At 47.5% G+C, this 18,900-nt stretch overlaps 1 protein-coding gene across 1 annotated transcript in view; it reads left to right on the forward strand.

Moving 5' to 3' along the window:
• PSD (pleckstrin and Sec7 domain containing) overlaps nt 1-18,900 on the forward strand; it is an 82,925-nt gene that overhangs the window by 39,621 nt on the left and 24,404 nt on the right. Inside the window, exon 10 of the mRNA XM_060275075.2 lies at nt 15,272-15,315. Coding sequence (XP_060131058.2) covers nt 15,272-15,315 — 44 coding nt within the window. The remainder of the gene's footprint in view (nt 1-15,271; nt 15,316-18,900) is intronic.

Raw genomic sequence — 18,900 nt, forward strand, 5'->3', positions numbered from 1 at the left:
GGGGCTTCTGCCCTTTAGTGACACAGCAGTGCAAGTCCTTCCCATTAACAGACTTTTTTCTTTAAAAAGAAGAATGCAACTCCTAAAAACTGTTCCAATCTTGTGCAACTGGGCATGGGCAGTTGCAGTTGCGCAGCTTTTTCACCAGTGATGCTCTGGGCAATGTTTTGGGTGAGGGCCCATTGCTACCTGAGCTCTGGGGAAGCAGGAGTACCTTTGGAAGGACGGCATCTCAGTTCTGAAGAATTATCACTGAAACTAATCTTTTGAAAAGACATTCACTTTCAAATCACCTGATATCCCTGGTGTTCCCAAACACCCAGATTCACTCACTGGATTCAGAAAAGCAGTTTCTCTGCTGCTTCTTTAAACCGTTTTTTTTCCTTCCCCACCTTTGGGCCCCAAATGAGAGTCACAGCCCAAGCCAAGGTGTTGAGTGGACCTATGTTTGCCTAGAACAGGCATCCCCAAACTTAGGCCCTCCAGATGTTTTGGACTACAATTCCCATCATCCCTGACCACTGGTCCTGTTAGCTAGGGATCATGGGAGTTGTAGGCAAAAACATCTGGAGGGCCGCAGTTTGGGGATGCCTGGTCTAGAACTTCCTTCTGTGGATAAGTTATACTAAATGATATATGTTGGGTGGGATCGATTTTAACCCCATGTCAGACTTCACTCTGTGTATTGCATCTTCCGGGAGTGTTTTGGCCTGCTGCGATGCATCCTTGAAATTTGACCATCCCTGTTTGTGCCTTACCTGTCATCATGGAATGCAGCTTGGTTTTCTTGCTCTGCTCACATCAAGTGACCTTTCCTGCAGGTGCCAAGAACTTGGCATACAAATGTTTTTGGATCCTCCAGATTCTGTCCACACACTACTGGGTCCACTGCAGTTCAGACTCGCTTCAGGAAGCATTACCGTTTGAAGGGCACATGACTTTGGTGCTTTTTCCATGTTTTGTTTTATTTATGTATTGCATTTCTCTTCCAAGGATCTCAAGGTAGCATGCATGATTCTCCTCCTCCTCCCCATTTCATCCTCACAACCAGTGCTATTTTTCTGGAAAAAGAGATGCCGGAACTCACCATGAACTCACCCTTGTTCTCTTATAATGGCCCAAGCTCACCCAGTGAGCTTCATGGTCGAGTGGGGAATCGACCCTGCTCTCCCAAGGCCCTAGTCCAACACTCTAACCCAGCCATCCCCAAACTTCGGCCCTCCAGATGTTTTGGACTACAATTCCCATCATCCCTGACCACTGGTCCTGTTAGCTAGGGATCATGGGAGTTGTAAGCCAAAACAACTGGAGGGCCGCAGTTTGGGGGTGCCTGCTCTAACCATTGCACCACACTGGCCCTTGCAAGCACTTCCTCCTCCCATCCTTATAATAATAATAATAATAATAATAATAATAATAATAATAATAATAATAATAATAATAATAATTTATTATTTATACCCCGCCTATCTGGCCGGGTTCCCCCAGCCACTCTGGGCGGCTTCCAGCAGAGGGATGGGGAACACCTGGCCCAGGAGCGAAATGCTTCTCTCCAGGCCACCCCTGTTTAGGATCTATCTCTCCAGGCCACACACACACCAACCACACACCTCACTGGCCTAGCGCTGTCCTTGAACCCTGATCGCGCTTTTTGTTTGCCTGGATGGAGGGGAGAGAGGGGTGGGTGAGTGTGTGTATAGAAAAGGCAAAATCCACACCTGTCACATTGCCCACTGTTGCTTCTTGCCTCCCTGCTATCGGCATGTGGAAGGTAGCTCAGAAGGGAATGCAGACCTAGGGTTGAAAATTATTCTGCATTCCTCTGCTAGCATACATTTGCACCAGGACCAGTGTACATGCTGCAGGAAAATGCACTGGGTGCCATCAAAACATGTCTCACCAGTAGAGCATAGCTTGGGGGGGGGGAGAGATGTGATCATCCAAGTTAGCATTTTCTCAGTCTATTGAGCAGGAGCCAGCGTTGTAGAACAGGGACACACTAATATGATAACGTCACACAGCCCAGGCTTTCGATTCAACATTACTGGGGAGGTGTGGATCAGTAATGCCCACACATCTCTCTTTAACATCTCACTCGGGCTTCAGATCTCTTGTTCCTTCAGATCTCTGCACTAAAAAGAACAGCTTTTCCTAAACCAAATAGAAGATGTTAGCAGCTTTTCATCTGCGCCATGGCTTCCTGTATGAGCTGGAGATGCTTGGCTCTTGCAAGCACCTAATCGATGCACGCTGGCAGACATGGGGTGTTCAAGTTCCAGTGGCAAAATGCAATTTGCTTCCTGTCCTGTAAGATATGCTAAATCTGTAACCTTGGGGTGTTGTATGGAACAATGCAATGCAACATCTCAGGTACAACTTAGTTGAAACTGTTACGTTCCACTTTCATGACCACCCCCCCAACCACCCCACTTTTTTGTGTCTGCATTTCACTGCTCCTTGAAATTTTATCTATTTTTCAAACAATTTCTCGATAATATAAAGAAATATGCATAAGTCCACAAGGCTGGCTTTTAGAACTTTGCAGCGCTGTGAAAACCTTGAGTTAGTCCACCAACTAAGACATTTAAATGTCTTAGTTTAAATGACCTTCATCATTCCTTAATTTGCAATTCCATTTTCTCAGTGTCTCCCTGACCAAACTGAGCTTTGTCAATGTCTGTTTATTTATACAGTCTCAGTTAGCAATGGATAAAATTTCATTCCCCAAGGCAACCTGAATTCTACCCCACCCCACTGAGTCATTAACTCATCCCCCTATCTACTCAGCCCTTTCCCCCACCCTACTTATACCCTAATAATTCCTACCCCAAGCAGCAGAAAGGTCTTCCATTTCCCCCTCTCCTCCTTTTGAAGGACTGCATAGAGATGCACCAAGCCAAAGACCACATTGGAATTTAGTTTACAAGGACTATTGCATTATTTCCCAGAGGCTACTTTGCATCGCTAAGCAAAGCAACAAGAACAACAGATTGGGAAATGGAAGACCTCGCTCAGTTTTCTACCATCAGTTCACGCTGACACATGGAGTAAGTGGGGATTTGAGAGCAGGCTGGCTGGCTGGCTGGATTTATTATCCAGTTTGGATTAAAATCTAAGCCGGGGGGGGGGGGAGATGGGAACAGGGTCATTGGGTAATATGGATTTACGATTAACATGAAACATATTAACAGGTAATTAAAACACTAACCAGATACTGCTACTAAGGATTGAACATCACACTGTCACACTGCAAAGCCTGGGTAAATAAAAAAAATGTTTTTTTATTGATGTCTGAAAGCTAGCAGTGAGGGTGACAAGTCTGGCTGTTCTGGGGGGATCATTCTGAAGTTGGGCTCCACCATGGAGAAGGTCCTCCCATTGGTCCCCTCTCCCAAAATCCTGCTGTTGACTGCAAACAGCCTCGCCTTCCCCCACCAATTTTATGCATCAAATTGGCTGGTATCGGAGGAGGAGGCACTCCAGCAGATATATTTGGCTGCCAAGCAGTTTAGGGCTTTCGGTAAACTAGTTTCCCAAACTTAGGTCTCCATCTGCTTTTGGACTACAATTCCCATCATCCCTAGCTAGGAGGGAAACTAGGACTAAAACTCCCATCACGCCTAGCTAGCAGGGAAGCTAGGACTACCTTAGGATGCAGTAAACTATTAGTAACAACTTGGAACTGGGCTCAGAGCTTTGGGATCAGTGTTCCATGGAATGAGGATTCCATCAGGCTTCCACATTTAATAAACTATGTAGTAAACTATTAGTAATTTAATAAACCACATTTAATAAACCGGCAGCTGCATTCTGCACCACCCACAGTTTCTGCACCATTTCCACCGCAATTCACATGACTGGGGTATGGGTGTCTTACAAAGAGTATAAAGGCTCTTCCTAACCTTAAACTTGTTTAAGTTGCTCATAAAAGCTCAGGAACAATGCAGGCATAGTGTTTCCAAGGCTCAGGCACTGTGGTCTAGCCCAGGGACTGCATGTTCCCTGGAGCCTTAAACCTTTGAGGCATTTGCACAGCTGTGTTAGCCAGAACTTGGATAAAAAGCAGAGACATGCTACTACTTTGCTTGGCTGTTTCCCCCTCCACATTGTCTATACTGTACAAAATAATTATAATACAAAAGTCACCTCCCACAAAAATTCAGCTGGGATAGTTTTCTTTAAAGTGTTGTGGCAGAATCCTGGCTGTGTCTTCAATTGGGTCTGATTGCAGTGTGTGGTAGCTCAGAGCTTCTGAAATCCCTTGCAATGGCCCCAGCTGAACTGAGTATTGTTTATTTTTATTTATATCCCAGCTTTGCTCCAAGTTGCTCAAGGGGGTTCTCTACTCCCCATTTTATCCTCACAGCTACCCTGTGAGGTAGGTTAGGCTGAGAGACCGTAACTGGCACAAGGTTACCCAGTGAGCAAGGATTCGATTTTAAGTTCAGCAGCCATTCTAGATGGCAAATGCTGACAAGTGTATCAGGAGTTGGCTTATTGGAAACAAATGGAAGAAGCAAATGAAACGAGTGCCTCGGGAAGGGTGGGTACCATTTTCCTTGTTGTACCTCCCTTTTTGTCTTGTTTCAGGCAAGAGTTTCTTGCTTTACCCGTCCACTGTACCAGCTAAAATGCAAGGGTAAGGGCAATTCATAGCTCTGCCATTTTGTGAAATTTCCCCTCCACTTTTGCCACCTTTCGGGGTGCGCTTCTGCCCCAAACATTGAAATGTGCACCACCTGTTTGCTCGCTTCGTTTTTTGTTTTTAAAAGCTATAATGTGCCATAGCAGCCAATTGCTAGGGGCTGAGGTCACTTGCCCCCCCCCCCAATAAAATATTTGAAGGGGCTGCCCTCCCCCAAGTTGATAGGCATTGCCATTCAAATGGTGTGTGTGCACGGCATCATGTGATCGGTTATGCAGGGTAGGGCTTATCTACCCCCCCCCATTTTATTCAAGTTGGCACCCGTGGCCTATAGCAAGCATTCTTGGCCCGGACTGTCCCCAAACCCTGTAAGACAAGGGTCTGCCTTGCAGGGAAGGCGCTGTGCTGCCGCAAGCCCCGCGCTGCAACAAGGCAGGCCCGAAACTAGGATTTCTTTCACCCAGTTTGGCACCCGCCTCCGCACATAATTGCACACACAGGCAGCGGTTGGGAGCCTCCATGGCGCCCCTGTGGAGGCTGCACCCGGGCAAAAAAACCTGTCTAGCTCCACCACCACCACCTATGGCTTAGCAACAAGGTGGTCATTTGGCGAATGGGCCCCCTTTCTCCCCGCGGCGCACGCCTTTTCTCTCGGCATTGCGCTCGCTTCTCCGTCTTCCAAGCGCGACTCTGGAGGTCGCACGTGTAGCAGCGGCGCCGCCGCCGCCCTCCCCCTTTCCGATCGCAGTCCCCACCCCTCCCCTTCCTCCCTCCATCTCTTCTCCCCCTCCCCTGCGTTCCGACAGCCTCCTCGGCGCGCCGCTCGCCTGGCTGCTCAGCGCTCCCTGCCCGCCGTTGGCCGCTGCGGAGAGGGCGAGACAGGAGCCGGGAGACGCTCGCCAGCCCTTGCGCGGAGCCGGGCCCCAATTCCCTGCGCTAGGGCGGAGGCTCCGCCGCCGCCTTCAAGCCCGCGGAGCCCCGAGCCGAGGCTCTCGGCCAGGCAGCCGGCCTGCCGGAGCCGCGCACCTGCCGCGATGATCGGCGTGAACAGCATCAACAGCAGCGGCAGCGCCGGGCGCCTCCGCTCGCGCTCCATGTGCTCGGTGCGCTACGGGCGCAACTGCCGCGGCATGGAGACCTTCTGCTACGGCTGGCCGCAGCGCTCGCGCACCCTCAAGCCCGTGCTCTACACCGACCTGGTGGTCAGCCGCCTGCAGAGCCGCAGGAAGAAGAAGCAGCCGGTAAGGGGTCGAGGCGGCGCGGGCCGGGGTGGGCAACGGGGAAAAGGAGGCGGCCCGCCGCCGGAGGGAGCCTCTCCCCGGGTACTGCCGTCGTAGAAGGGAAAAAGCCGGAGCGTGGCGCGCGTCTGCGACACCGCCGGCCTCGCTTCTCCGCTCCACGCGCTCCTGCCCAGCCATAGGAGCCAACTCGTAGGGGCTGAGGTCCCTTTCCCCAACCCTTCCAGTGAAATATTCATAGGAGCCAACTCCTAGGAGCACAAGGCCCTTCGGGGCCCCCAATGAAATAGTTGAACCAAAAAAAAAAGTAATTGGGATTGCCATTCAAATGTTGTGCGTGCCGGGCATCTTGTGATTGATTATGCAGGGCGGGGCTTACTCTCCTCCCCCCACCCCCAATATTCAAGTTGGCATCCCTGCACACCCAGCAACGCCCAGGCGGAGGGAGCTCGGCTGCCCCTGCTCTCTCTCTCTCTCTTGCGCACACGATTGGGGCCGCGTGGCACCTGCGGCTTCCTCCCCACAGGTGTAAACGGGCACGAGTTGAAAGCAGAGCAGGGATGATGCCTCTCCCCCACCCTGCTTTCCCCCCCTGTCGCGTGGCCAATTGTAGACTCGCGGCTGCACCTTAGGCACGTTTAGTTAGAAATGCAGCGGGCAGGTGCGCAGAGGATGGCAGCTTCTGTCGCCCCTACCGCCCCCGTCGCCCATACAGTCTTGAATCCTGCGAGTCAGAGTAGGCATGTCATGTGGCAAACCCACGCAGAGCCCTGGGTAGCTCCCATCGACACCCACACCTCTGGGTGCACGCCTTCGGATACATTTGTTCCGCGCAGGGCGATGGGGAGGGCGGCCTGATTCAAATCGTGCTGACGTAAATTGTCCTTTTCAATCAGTGGGTTTTGTTTGTTTTTAAAGTTTCTCCTTTCGCAGCTCCTACGTTTGCTGAAGGAGAAATTCCTGCACACTGCTAACTGGTTGCTGTAAGATATGGAAAAATTAGTTTGCAGCTAATTAAGATGTTGGTTCTACCAGGAAGCATCGTGCAAAACCTCTGTAGTCTCTTTGTACATTTTGTCCTTTGATCAATGGGGCTGGGGAAAGGGAGATTTGAAAATGAAAGGGTTTCTGTTTTGTTCTCTGCTGGGCTAAGGTTCATAATTCATTGTAGTGTAGGGTAGGTAGCAGCACTGTGGCAGGAGAAACGGGGTCCACGGGGCTGCCTAGGAACTTGAAATTTGTGTGCAGAGTCTGCCTCTGGGTGATGCATTATTGGGGATTGGGCTGGACTTGGGAAGCTCTCCTTGCTGCCCTGCCAAGAGGGAGAGAAAGAAGGCGGCAGAGGAATTAGGTGGAGAAGTGGCACCTGCTCCTCCAAGGATAAGCAGCCCTAGCTTTTCGGGGGGTGGGGCAGGTGAGAGCCCTTGTAGGCAGCAGCAACCACCTTGTCCTGTCCTTGCTGCCTAGAGAAAATAAGCTGAGCAATTGTACAGAGTTAGCAGCTGCCTTCCTCTGGCTCGGTCTCCCTCTGGGTGGCCCAGCGAGAGGAATTGGGCTGGCTGGCTGAATCCCTACTGCTGCAGCACCCAGAAAGGGAACCTGGACCAGCAAATAGGAGATGTCTTCCCTTTGCATGCTCAGCCCTCTACGCTGCAGAGAGAGAGAGAGAGAGAAAGAGAGCAGATAGCAGTGGCTACTTGCACATTCTTTCCAGCTTAGGTACTCCATATTGCAGTTGCTTAAAAGAGGAGAAGGCAGGAGCTGCTGCTGCTGCTGCCCCCTTCTTTTTGCTTCCCACCACAGTTCAGCTCAGAGGGAGAGAGCTGCAAGACAGTCAGAGTGGTGTAGTGGTTTGAGTGTCGGACTAGGACCTGGGAGATCAGGGTTCAAATCCCCACTTGTCTTGGGCCAGTCACTGCCTCGCTCTCAGCCTAACCTACCTTACAGGGTTGTTTGGGGGGATTAAATGAGGAGCGGGTGAATGACATGCTGGACCTTGAGCTCCTTGGAGAAAAAAGGTGACTTATAGGGCACAAAACAAAACAAACATGAAGGAGGGTTTATGGGGAGGTTCATGACTTTGTTGGGGGGCGCCCTTTGCTCCCTCCTGCTTTTTCTAGACTCTGCTGGGAGGTTGGGATATGCTGTTTGGTCAGCTGTCTAACTCAACAGCTGAGCGCAGAGCTGCCTGTCTTCAAAATAAAAGTGGCCATCACAAGTTTTCTTTCTTTCCTGCTTCAGAGCTGCTTTGGGCCACAATATTTTTATGAAGAGATGAAGCACTATTTGATGAGTTTTCCACTCATCTTTATGGTCCAGTTAGTTAGGGATTTGGATTTCTTTATTTTATCTGTGTGTGTGCGTGCGTGCGTGCGTGCATGTTCAATTCTGTTCATACAAGGGAATAGGGGGTGTATTTTGAGGGGGTGGGACAGGGAAGGAAAGCAAGCCTAATGGCACAAGCCAGTTACGCCTCAGCTCCCCCATCCATATGAAAGTGTGCAGCAGTTGGCAGTTCGGGTGCTCTCCGTCACTCAGCTGACGCGCACAGAGATTTTTGGCACCCGTTGCTTCCAGGCAGAAGCTGCGGCCGCCCCCTCCCAGTATGTTTGCCAGCATGCAGCAGCTCTTGGCACCCAACACTCAGCGGCAGCTATTGAGGATTTGCGTGGAATGACGGCTAGTGTGTTCACTTCTCAGCTATGTATGTATGTATGTATGTATGTACACATACACACAGAGAGGCATTGGGGGGGGACCTTTTTCAGACAGAGGACCCATGTCCCTCTTGGACAATCTTTGAGGTGGAAGGGACCATGCCAATGGTGGGCAGGACCAAAGCCAGAAGTGGATGGAACAGTAAAAATGCACCTCTGTTGAGCAGGCTAGTTTCTACACAAGCCCCTTCTCCAACTTCCATCCAGGCAAGAGACACCATCAGAGTTTGGGGACACATTCCAGCCTGGAAGAAGCCCTCAAGGGTGGCATCATACAGGGCCTGTGAAGGGCGTGGCCTAGGGGATGGGTGTGGCCAAGGATCACCCAAGGACCAGGTAGGGCAGTTAAGCTGCTAATTCACCTGAAGGCGTGGCCATTTGGAGAGCCTTCTAATTTGCAATTACAGTTGTACCTTGGTTGTTGAACGGAATCCATTCCGGAAGTCCATTCGACTTCGGAAAACGTTTGACAACCAAGGCGCGGCTTCCGATTGGCTGCAGGAGCTTCCTGCACGTAATCGGAAACTGCAGAAGCTGCTTCCAAAGAACGTTTGCAAACCGGAACACTCACTTCCGGGTTTGCAGCTGTCCGGAGCCAAAACGTTCAACTCCCAAGGCATTCAGTTTCCAAGGTACAAGTGTAAGTGATTCAATGAAATGTGTGACCCAGCCATCCCTTGTAGGTGCAAGGGACTTTCTGGAGGAAGAGCAGGAAGGGCTAATTAGTTCCCTTAAGGGTGTTCTCCTCCTCCCTGTCTCTCCTGGTCATTCCCCCCATCCACAGTTCAGTGAGTGGAAGTATATAGGACAATGCAGATTCTGGGACAAGCAGGGAGAAAAGCGTAAGCAAAAGAACCACAGCTGCTGATGTGGGCCTGATTCAGAGAGCTCCAGCTCTTTGCTAACACATCCACAACATTAGAGTTATCTTTCCCCCTTGCAGGCAAACCTCGGGTTCCCCCCACCCCACCCCACCCCACATAATCACACAGAGGCCATTACTTGAGAGGTGAGGAATGCAATTACCCCTAACTTGGTGGATTGATTGAGATGTTCAGCTTCCATTTTCTTCTGCAAATCATTCTCCCCAGGGTGAGGGAGACAGGTGAATTATCTGGTGAGAAAGGCTATCTTTTTGATTTTGCTTTACTCGCTTGTTCAGCCAAATATTTGCCTTGCCTTGCTTTTGAAAGCTGCTCGCATCCTGTCTGCACAGCCTGCCGATGGGTCGCAGATGTTTCCTCTATGCCAGGAGTGGCTAACCTCAGGGCTTCCAGATGTTGTGGAACTCCTGCTTCCAGTATGGCCACTGGTCAGGGGTGAAAGGACTTAGATTACATAGAATCATAGAATTGCAATGCAGGAATCCTGTCCCCAGCCATCCCTGGGTGGGCTCGAACCACCAACCTTCTGATTAGCAGCCAGGTGCATTAACCCACTGCACCATGAGGCTTCCAGCACCTGGAGGGCAACAGGTTTCCCATACCTGTTCTAAACCAAGACCTTCAGAACAGTTTATCTCTTTCCCTGAGGTTTTTGAAATTGCCTGCCCCAGCTGAGGAAGAACATTTTTTGGTGTGGCCGCCAAGTTCTGCGCTCTTCCAGAGACGCCTGTGACCTTCTTAAAGTCTCTCCCATCAATATAGCTGTGGCTGCTTTAGTTTTTGACGTCTGCCTGCCCAGAGCTAATGAAGAGCTTTTAACTAACTCAGGTGGGAAGAAAAATGAAGCTGTTTTTTCTTACGGTTCATAAAGCCTCATCCTGGGCAGCTATATAATTGCTTCTATTTTTGACGGCGCATTTCATCTCCCTGGGGCAGAATGGTGCATTGGCTGAAATTATTCAAGGTTTCAAATATGAGGCGGAAAGGATCCATGAATTTAACGATGGTAGTCGGTTTTGTGAGTGGTTTCAGCTCAAAGTGCAAGAGGTTCACATAACATAACAGCAGTGTTCGAAATTAGCCAGGTGCATTTTGCACCTCGCTATCGATCACCTGAGACCAAGTGATGATGCCTGGCTGCCAGGATGGTGCCCGACATTTCCACCATCTGGAGGGGCATGCCTGGGGAGGTGCATTGGATCGGGACAGTTCCCACACACTAATATACCCCACCCTGTAGAATTCTATCAGTTATATTTCATCTGCACAATCAGAATGAATTCCAGGAACCAAAATGCTTTTTCTGTGCAGCGAACAGCGTTATAGTTAATTGTTGTCACTTGTCTTCACTTACCCCACCCATCTGCCCTGCTCACAGTTGTGAAGAATATTCTTATGTTATGAATGGTTCATGTCACCTTTAAGAAAATAGGTCGGAATAGGTCAATAGATATGTGGACTGTCCCTGGATCAAGTGACTTTTCTTCCTTAAGTTCTAGCTCAAGGCTGTCATCTGAACTAGCCAGCTGTTTACCTGAGAATCAATCACAGTCACTCCCATCATTGGAAAAATAAGACTTTAGAGCCGTTTTGCCCAAAAATGGCAACGAGACTTTCAATTTCGGCAATTGTAACCTTGGTTTAAGCAGCCATTTGGCGCCTACCGGCTTAGCTTAGCATAGCAGATGTAACCTATGGTTGAGCATTCCAGCTCTGATTTAGTTTCCCCCTTGGAAATGGAGTTGTAGCCCAGGGAAGGCCCTAGCCTAGCTGCAGAGCTCATGTTATGTATGCAGGCAAAAGGACCCTATTTTAGTCCCTGGCATCTATTTCAGGCTTGAAAAGACCCCTGCCTGAAACCGTAGAAAGTTGCTGTTTAGTGTCAATGATACCAGGCTAGACGAACCAGTGGTCTAACTCTTGTATAAAACAGTTTCCTAGGGTCCTTTCTACCTGGCAAATCCCTTAAATGTGTCTTGGTGAAAACTGAAGACTTAAAAGGAAGCCACATGCCCTCCACACTTAAGAAAGGATAATACAGTGAATAGATTTGGTTCCTTTTGACCCTACAGCAAGCATGACCAAACTTGGCCCTCCAGTTATTTTGGGACTACAGTTCCCATCATCCCTGACCACTGGTCCTGTTAGCTAGAGTTGATGGGAGTTGTAGCCCCAAAGCAGCTGGAGGACCAAGTTTGGCCATGCCTGCCCTACAGTGTGTTCCCAAACTTTGATCTCCAGCTGTTTTTGGACTACAACTCCCATCATCCCTAGCTAGCAAGAGTCAGGGATGATATGAATTGTAGGGAAGGGTCAGGCATCTATTCTCAGACCTTCTGCTCTTGTTTTCCTTGGAGATATAAAAGCAGGCTTTTATTCAGCATGTGTGGATAGAAAGTGTTGAGTTGACTTGTAAGAGGTGTGTGGCATTTTGGCATACTTCTGTTAAAAGGCTGGTCTTGTCTTAAACCATTTTTAAAAGACTCACTTAATATAACTGAAATTCTAAAAGCATATATTTTTAAAAGTTTGCTTTTTTATATACGTTGGGGAATAACCCCACCTCCTTAAAAAAAAAACCTACATTATTTGAGGGTAAGGCCTGCAGGTGTCTACATTTTACTTATCACCAACCTTACACAAGCTGCTCCATGGTTGCTGCTCTCTCAGACAGACTTCTGTTCAGAATAAACATACAGGCTACTTAATATTACTATAATTATTATTTTATTCTATTTATTCATCACTCCCCCCCAAAAAAAGGTGAAGCTCAAAGCAGCTTACCAAAATGAACATTAGAAACAAATATAAAAAGGCACAAAGATGGGGAAATGCAGCCTTACCCACTATAGAAGACTGACTGATAAAACTATTGGACTTGGCTGAGATAGCAAAGTTAACATGCTTAATTAAAGAAAATTAGAGAAAACGCCATTACAGACATTGGTTAAGGATTAGAAATTTCTTACGGACCTTTTGAGTGAAAGAGAAAATGAACTTGTAGTAGCTGGATTTGAAGATGGGGAAAAATACTGGTTTATAGAAAGAATGGTTGGATCTTACAGAGTGAATACTGTATCTTTATTCTTCTTTATTCTCACTTTCTCTTTCTTTAGTGTTTTTTTTTCTTGTCCTTTCTCCTTTCTGCATTTGTTGCTTTTTAAGACTAAGTAGCTGTTTTACATCAGTATATTATAAAAAAGATACTTTGTAATGGCTATGTATTGTTTGTATATCTCTGAATAAGTATGGATATCCTAAAATACCAAGTACTGTATATAGAAAACAGATCCCGCTCCACCCCACTCAAAGGTAGGTAGGAAATTAAGGTGCAAAGCCCTGGGTGAATAACAAAATTTTTGCCTGGCACCTAAAAAAAGGGCAATTATGGTGCCAGGTGTGCTGCCCTGGGGAGAGCATTCCATAAATGAGGAGCCACCACAGAGAAGGGCCATTCTTGAGTTGCCACCCTCTGGACCAGGGGTCAGCAAACCTTTTTCAGCGGGGGGCCAGTCCACAGTCCCTTAGACCTAGTGGGGGGCCGGACTATATTTTGGAGAGAGAAAAAATGAACAAATTCCTATGCCCCACAAATAACCCAGAGATGCATTTTAAATAAAAGGACACATTCTACTCATGTAAAAACACGCTGATTCCCGGACCGTTCGCAGGCCAGATTTAGAAGGTGATTGGGCTGGATCTGGTCCCCTGGCCTTAGTTTGCCTACCCGTGCTCTGGACCTCTCTCGGATGGGGCACAGCCACACTTTCTGAACTGTCTTCAAAGGCAGCCCCACCCATAATGCATTTTGGTAGACAAGAAAAGTAAGGATATCCCTGTCCAGATAGGGGCATAGCTGGGCCACCAGCCAAAGCTGATGGAAGGCCCTTCATGCTACCACATAAGCCTCAAGCGCAATATTGGCTCCAGAAGTGCCCCCAAGCTATGTACCTGCACCTTCAGAGGGGATGTATTCCAAGGAGAACAGGCCGTGCCTCATCTGTCCAGCCTAGGACTCCACACACTGACAGAACTTACCTGAATTGAGCTTCAGATATCGGTCTAATACAGGCACCCCCAAACTTCGGCCCTCCAGCTGTTTTGGGACTACAATTCCCATCATCCCTGACCACTGGTTCTGTTAGCTAGGGATCATGGGAGTTGTAGGCCAAAAGCGTCTGGCGGGCCACAGGTTGGGGGTGCCTGGTCTAATACATCCACTGCCTTGGATATTAACAATTTTAAAATGTGGTGTCTCTTGTAACCTTTGGAAACGTTTTTGCTCCCCTTTGAATGAAGCCGAGGAAAGCTTTTCATCACTTGTAGTTTGACATTTGGCAGGGTCCTGGGGGTTTCGAAGCAGTTGAATTGGGAGGCTCGATCCAGCCCACCAGCTGACCAGAGGGCTAGATCCAGCCCCCTAAATGGCACTGGGGACCATCACTTCCAGTCCCATAATTGTCCCCTACAGTGCTTTTGGTGAGCCTGCATAGAATAGATCTACCGTTTTTCCTGTATCTGGTAAAGTAGGTTTTTGGAGTGCATTGTTAGCAATATGCTGATGATATACAGATCTTCTTTTTTTAAAAAAAATGTGACTTCTATAATCGGAGTAAACATTCTTAAGATTTCTCTGTAAGTCTGCAATCTCCCTGTTTATGAGGGTAAACACTATAATTAGCAGCGCGATTATATGTACAAGGACCCTGGAGCAGGGCTGTCTTCTTCTTTTTTAAATATTTTAAATAAACTTTAGTGAATTTTTAAAAACATACACAGAAATAAGGAGCAGGGCTGTCTTAAGCATATGCAACGCCGGGGTGCAAAGATCCGTTCGGTGCCCCCCCCCAAGTTGCCCAATCCCAGGCATGCAGGAGGGCGGAGCCATCTGGCTGCCTAAGCATCTCGCTGGCTCGGTCACCCCCGAGCTCACAGCACAGAGCCGCCGGTCGCAGTGCTCCAACCGATGGGCGGGCTCTTCCCCAGACTCAACTCTCTGGCGCCCCTGAGAGCCCGGCACCCGGGTGCCTTGCACCCCTAGCGCCTATGGGTAAGACAGCCCTGCCCTGGAGGAAAGTTTATGTTTTCAGCGAAGCTTACTTTCACGTAAGCATGTGCAGGATTGTGACACTACATTTATGAATTCAATTCCCACTGATTGTGGAGGAGAAATTTTCAGCACTGCTAACCCCTGGAAACAGCCTCTCTGGCTCCCACAGCTTGCTTGCTTCTGTTACTTATCTGTAGCATCATTTTGGATTGCGTATCTTTTATCTGAGCTTCTGTGATTAGGTTGTTTTTTTTAATAACCTCTGGTCTTCCTGGAGGGAGTTGACCTTCCTGATTCCCCACCACCACTTCAGCTCCCTTTTATCTAATCCCTTCTTATCACCGTGTTGCACATTCTGAACAATTTTCACTCCCGTGCATACGAACTGGGCTAGCGTTGCGGTCCTTGTCTCCAAGCACTTGACATCTCAAACGGGGCTGCATCCATTGCTTAATTGCCCTCCCCTCTTATCCTTACTCTAAACAAGAATGATATATGCAAAAAGTCCTGCTAGTGAAGCAGGGACCTCCCCCAAATCCCCTTGGAAGGGTCCGAGGACCCCCAGAACAGTGCGCAGAGGGGGAAGAGAGAGAAATTTGCTCTGTCTGGATTGGAAGCAGAAATGTTGGTTCTGAGGGAGCACTCTCCCTAGCGCCTGGTTGAACTCCACTCATTTTCTCTTTGTAATTACTCGGTTAAAATTCTGACGACACTTGTACTTCTTTTTCTCTCCGCAGGCTTTGTACAGCTCCATCAAGAACGAAAAGCTACAGTGGGCTATGTGAGTACCTCTGCTTATTTTTCCCTTTCTCTAAACAGCCCCTTGTTTTCTCCTCTTCCTTTGAACCCTTGCTGTCAACATTATTTGCTCAATTTGTATCCTGCCCTTCATTCATAGATCTCAGGGCGGTTCACAACATAACATGACAATATAAGGAACACAGAATGCATAATAAAAATTAAGAATGAAAACAAGCCAATAATCTCCCCTCCCACAACACATCTAAAAGGGCATCGGGTGTCAAAAAGCCTGGTTGAAAAGGAACATTTTTGCCTGGTGCCTAAAAGTGTATAATGAAGGCCCGTTCTCGTGTTGCCACCCTCCAGACCTTTTGTGAAGGAGGCACACAAAGGAGGGCCACAGGTGATGGTCGCTGGGTCTGCGAGGCAGTTATTGAGGTATTGTGGTCCTGAGCCGTTTACCTTCAGCATTTATAGCAGGAAAATGGCAAGCTTGTCCTTAGAACGAAGCACATGCAATAAGTATGCTGCAGGTGCGTAACGTCCTGCCTGTATAAATTACAGAAATTGGTATTTGTCTTTCAACGTTCTCGCATATTCACATTGCTCTCCTGCAAAAGACTGGGAGACGAGGAAGGGAAATGGTTTATTGCAGACAGAAGGCTCGCTGCAGTCCCATCACGTTCTTTCCATTGCCTGCACTGTTGCTGCATTCAGATGGCACTTTATTCTGTCAATATTTATTTTAATTTTTTTGCATTTGCATGTGATCTTTTGCACACTATGGAAGGCACTTCCAGAATCTAAATTTACGGCTCATTTCTCTGTTAAGTGTGGTTTTAACGACCATGCCACCCACTACTCGCGTGACAAAATTTGGGGTGGCAAAAGGTTATTTCCTGCTCTGCAAAATTTCACATGCCCTGGTGGTAGCATCAAAAAGCCAGTTTCATAAAGCAAACAGGTACTGCAGTATAAAAGGAAAGTTAGAAATTGGGGCAGAGGTGCTAGCTAGCATTAGAACTAGTAAAACTAAATGCAATAAATGCCCCATCTAAATGCAGCCTGTGCTTTGATAGAAAACACTGATCTATGTTAGACAAGCATAAAGGAGTCAGATTTTTATCTTGTGGACTATTCCTGCAACTCTAAACCACCTAGGCGGGTGCCTAGGGTTTCCTATTACTCGTTTTGGGCCAAACTGAGGTGCCAGGCTGGTGTTTTTGTTGTCGTTAAATGAAAAGTAGCTATAGGAGGCTGCAATCTTAAGCAGGCAATGAGGGGATGGGGAAGAGTTACTCAGTTCTTCTTTTTTCTGTTCAAAATCCCACCCAGCGTCTATTTTTCCCAAAGAGGGAAGAATACAGGTTCCCATATCTTTTTCTCCTCCGGGAGAGAAGTAGCTGGAAAATTACCCCACCCACCAGTTCTCTCTTTAAGATTCCAGCCTTCTGCAGTTGCTTTTTGAGTGTTAAAACTGCACACCACAGTCCTTTTGTGAAATTGTAATCTTGCATATAGGTTTGGTTGGCAATTAGTGTTAGGCCTTCAGAGCGCAAGTGTCTAATTTGTGGTGAATGTTTTGAGAAAGAAGGTTTGCCATTTACAAGAACTTAAGTCAGTTTCCGTCTGGCATCGTTTAAAGTGTAAAGCTGCCACATTGTGTTCTTGGTCACTGTCCTCGGGAGTCCTTTGTTTTTGGTGGGAATCTCCAACTGTTACAATGTAGTAAACTCAGTTTTTTAGGTCTGTGGCTTTAAAATATTGCCCAGATTAAACCAGAATAAAAGGTCATTTAGGCTGACTATACTTTATTTTCTGTTGCTCAGTTCTGTGTTTGTATTCTGTGTTGTGTTTTCTTCTTAAAATGGACATTTATTTACTGGTAATTATTTTGGAAGCATATGGAAAGGCACCAGTTTGGGAAAGGCTGTTCCATAGGATTTATGAGTACTTTAAAGAGTTGGGTAGACTCAGGACTTACATAGAGATGTGAAGGCCTGGGGGGGAAAAACAGAAAAAATGGGGGGGAACCTGTTTTCCCCCCCGGTTTTTCCTGAAGCCTTTTTCCCCCCGAAAAATTGAAAAAGAAATAAAAATTAAATACTGTGGAGAGGAAATATGAATAATTGTTACTTCTGGATTTTTAAAATTTGTTTTGTGGAGTTTTTTTGTTCCACGTAAACGAGTAAACAGTTCAGGAGATTATTGCTCCATTTGTTACAAATACAAATAAATATTATTTTAAATGTAAATTCTCTTTGTAATAATTGTTTGGATACACTATATTTTTAATATGCTAGTTGTGATAATTTTATGCCCATTAAAATTGTCCATAGTTATATTTTATGTTACTTTTATATTACCAGAATGACTTTCAATCTGGAAAAGAAAAAAGAAGTGCTAATGTAGCATTTTTTTCCATTTTTCCGAAAATTTCTGTGTCCCCCCCAGAAAAAAACAGAAAAAAACCAGGGGTTTTTCCAAGCTTCAAAATTTCCAGAAATTTTACATCTCTAGACTTACATAATGATTATTTTTATTTTTATTTTTATTATTAGTGCTTAGAATGCCAATGGCGCCCACCTGAGAGGTGCCAGAATTGAGTTCCGGCAAGTTTCAGCTGAAAAAACCCCTGATGATTATTATTAAAAATAAAGATATAATCACATTCTAAACAATCATCTCAATGTGATGTACACTAAAAATAATTGAAGAGAGTTTAAAACTCATAAGCAGCAAATATATTTAAGATGAAGCTAAAACCATATAAAGTAGCCTTAACAGATGATCTCCGTAGACAGCTGGACCGAGGTGGGTCGGGACTGCTGATTCTTTTAGACCTGTCAGCAGCCTTCGATATGGTCGATCATGACCTTTTAGACCACCGCCTTGCCGACGTGGGGATTCAGGGCACAGTCCAACAATGGCTGCGTTCCTTCATCTCAGGTCGGGGACAGAGAGTGGCGCTAGGGAGGGAGTTGTCGCCGCGGCACCCCTTGGTGTGTGGAGTCCCGCAAGGCGCAATCCTTTCCCCAATGCTTTTTAATATCTTTATGCGCCCCCTTGCCCAGATTGTCCGGAGTTTTGGGCTGGGTTGTCATCAATATGCTGATGACACCCAGATCTATCTGTTGATGGACGGCTGCCCTGCCTCGGCCCCGGACACACTCACCAGGTGCTTGGAAGCTGTGGCTGGATGGCTACGTGGGAGCCGACTGAAGTTAAATCCTTCGAAGACAGAGGTCCTCTGGCTAGGTCGGGGCGACATGGGGTTGGGGGGCCAACTCCCATCTTTTGCAGGGGCTCAATTGGTACCAGCGCCTTCTGTCAAGAGTTTGGGTGTAACCTTTGACGCCTCCCTTTCCATGGAGGCGCAGGTTGCATCCACAGCAAAGGTGGCATTTTTCCATCTCCGCCGCATCAAGCAGCTGGTCCCTTACCTCTCTCGCCCCGATCTGGCCACAGTGATCCATGCGACGATCACCTCCAGGCTTGACTATTGTAACTCGCTCTACGCAGGGTTGCCCTTAAAGCTGACCCAGAAACTCCAGCGGGTGCAGAATGCCGCGGCGAGGCTCCTTACAGGGTCCCGGCCGTGGGATCACATTCATCCAGTGCTTTA

Source organism: Zootoca vivipara, chromosome 5 (assembly GCF_965207765.1).
Source record: "Zootoca vivipara chromosome 5, rZooViv2.hap1.1, whole genome shotgun sequence".
Lineage (NCBI taxonomy): Eukaryota > Metazoa > Chordata > Lepidosauria > Squamata > Lacertidae > Zootoca > Zootoca vivipara.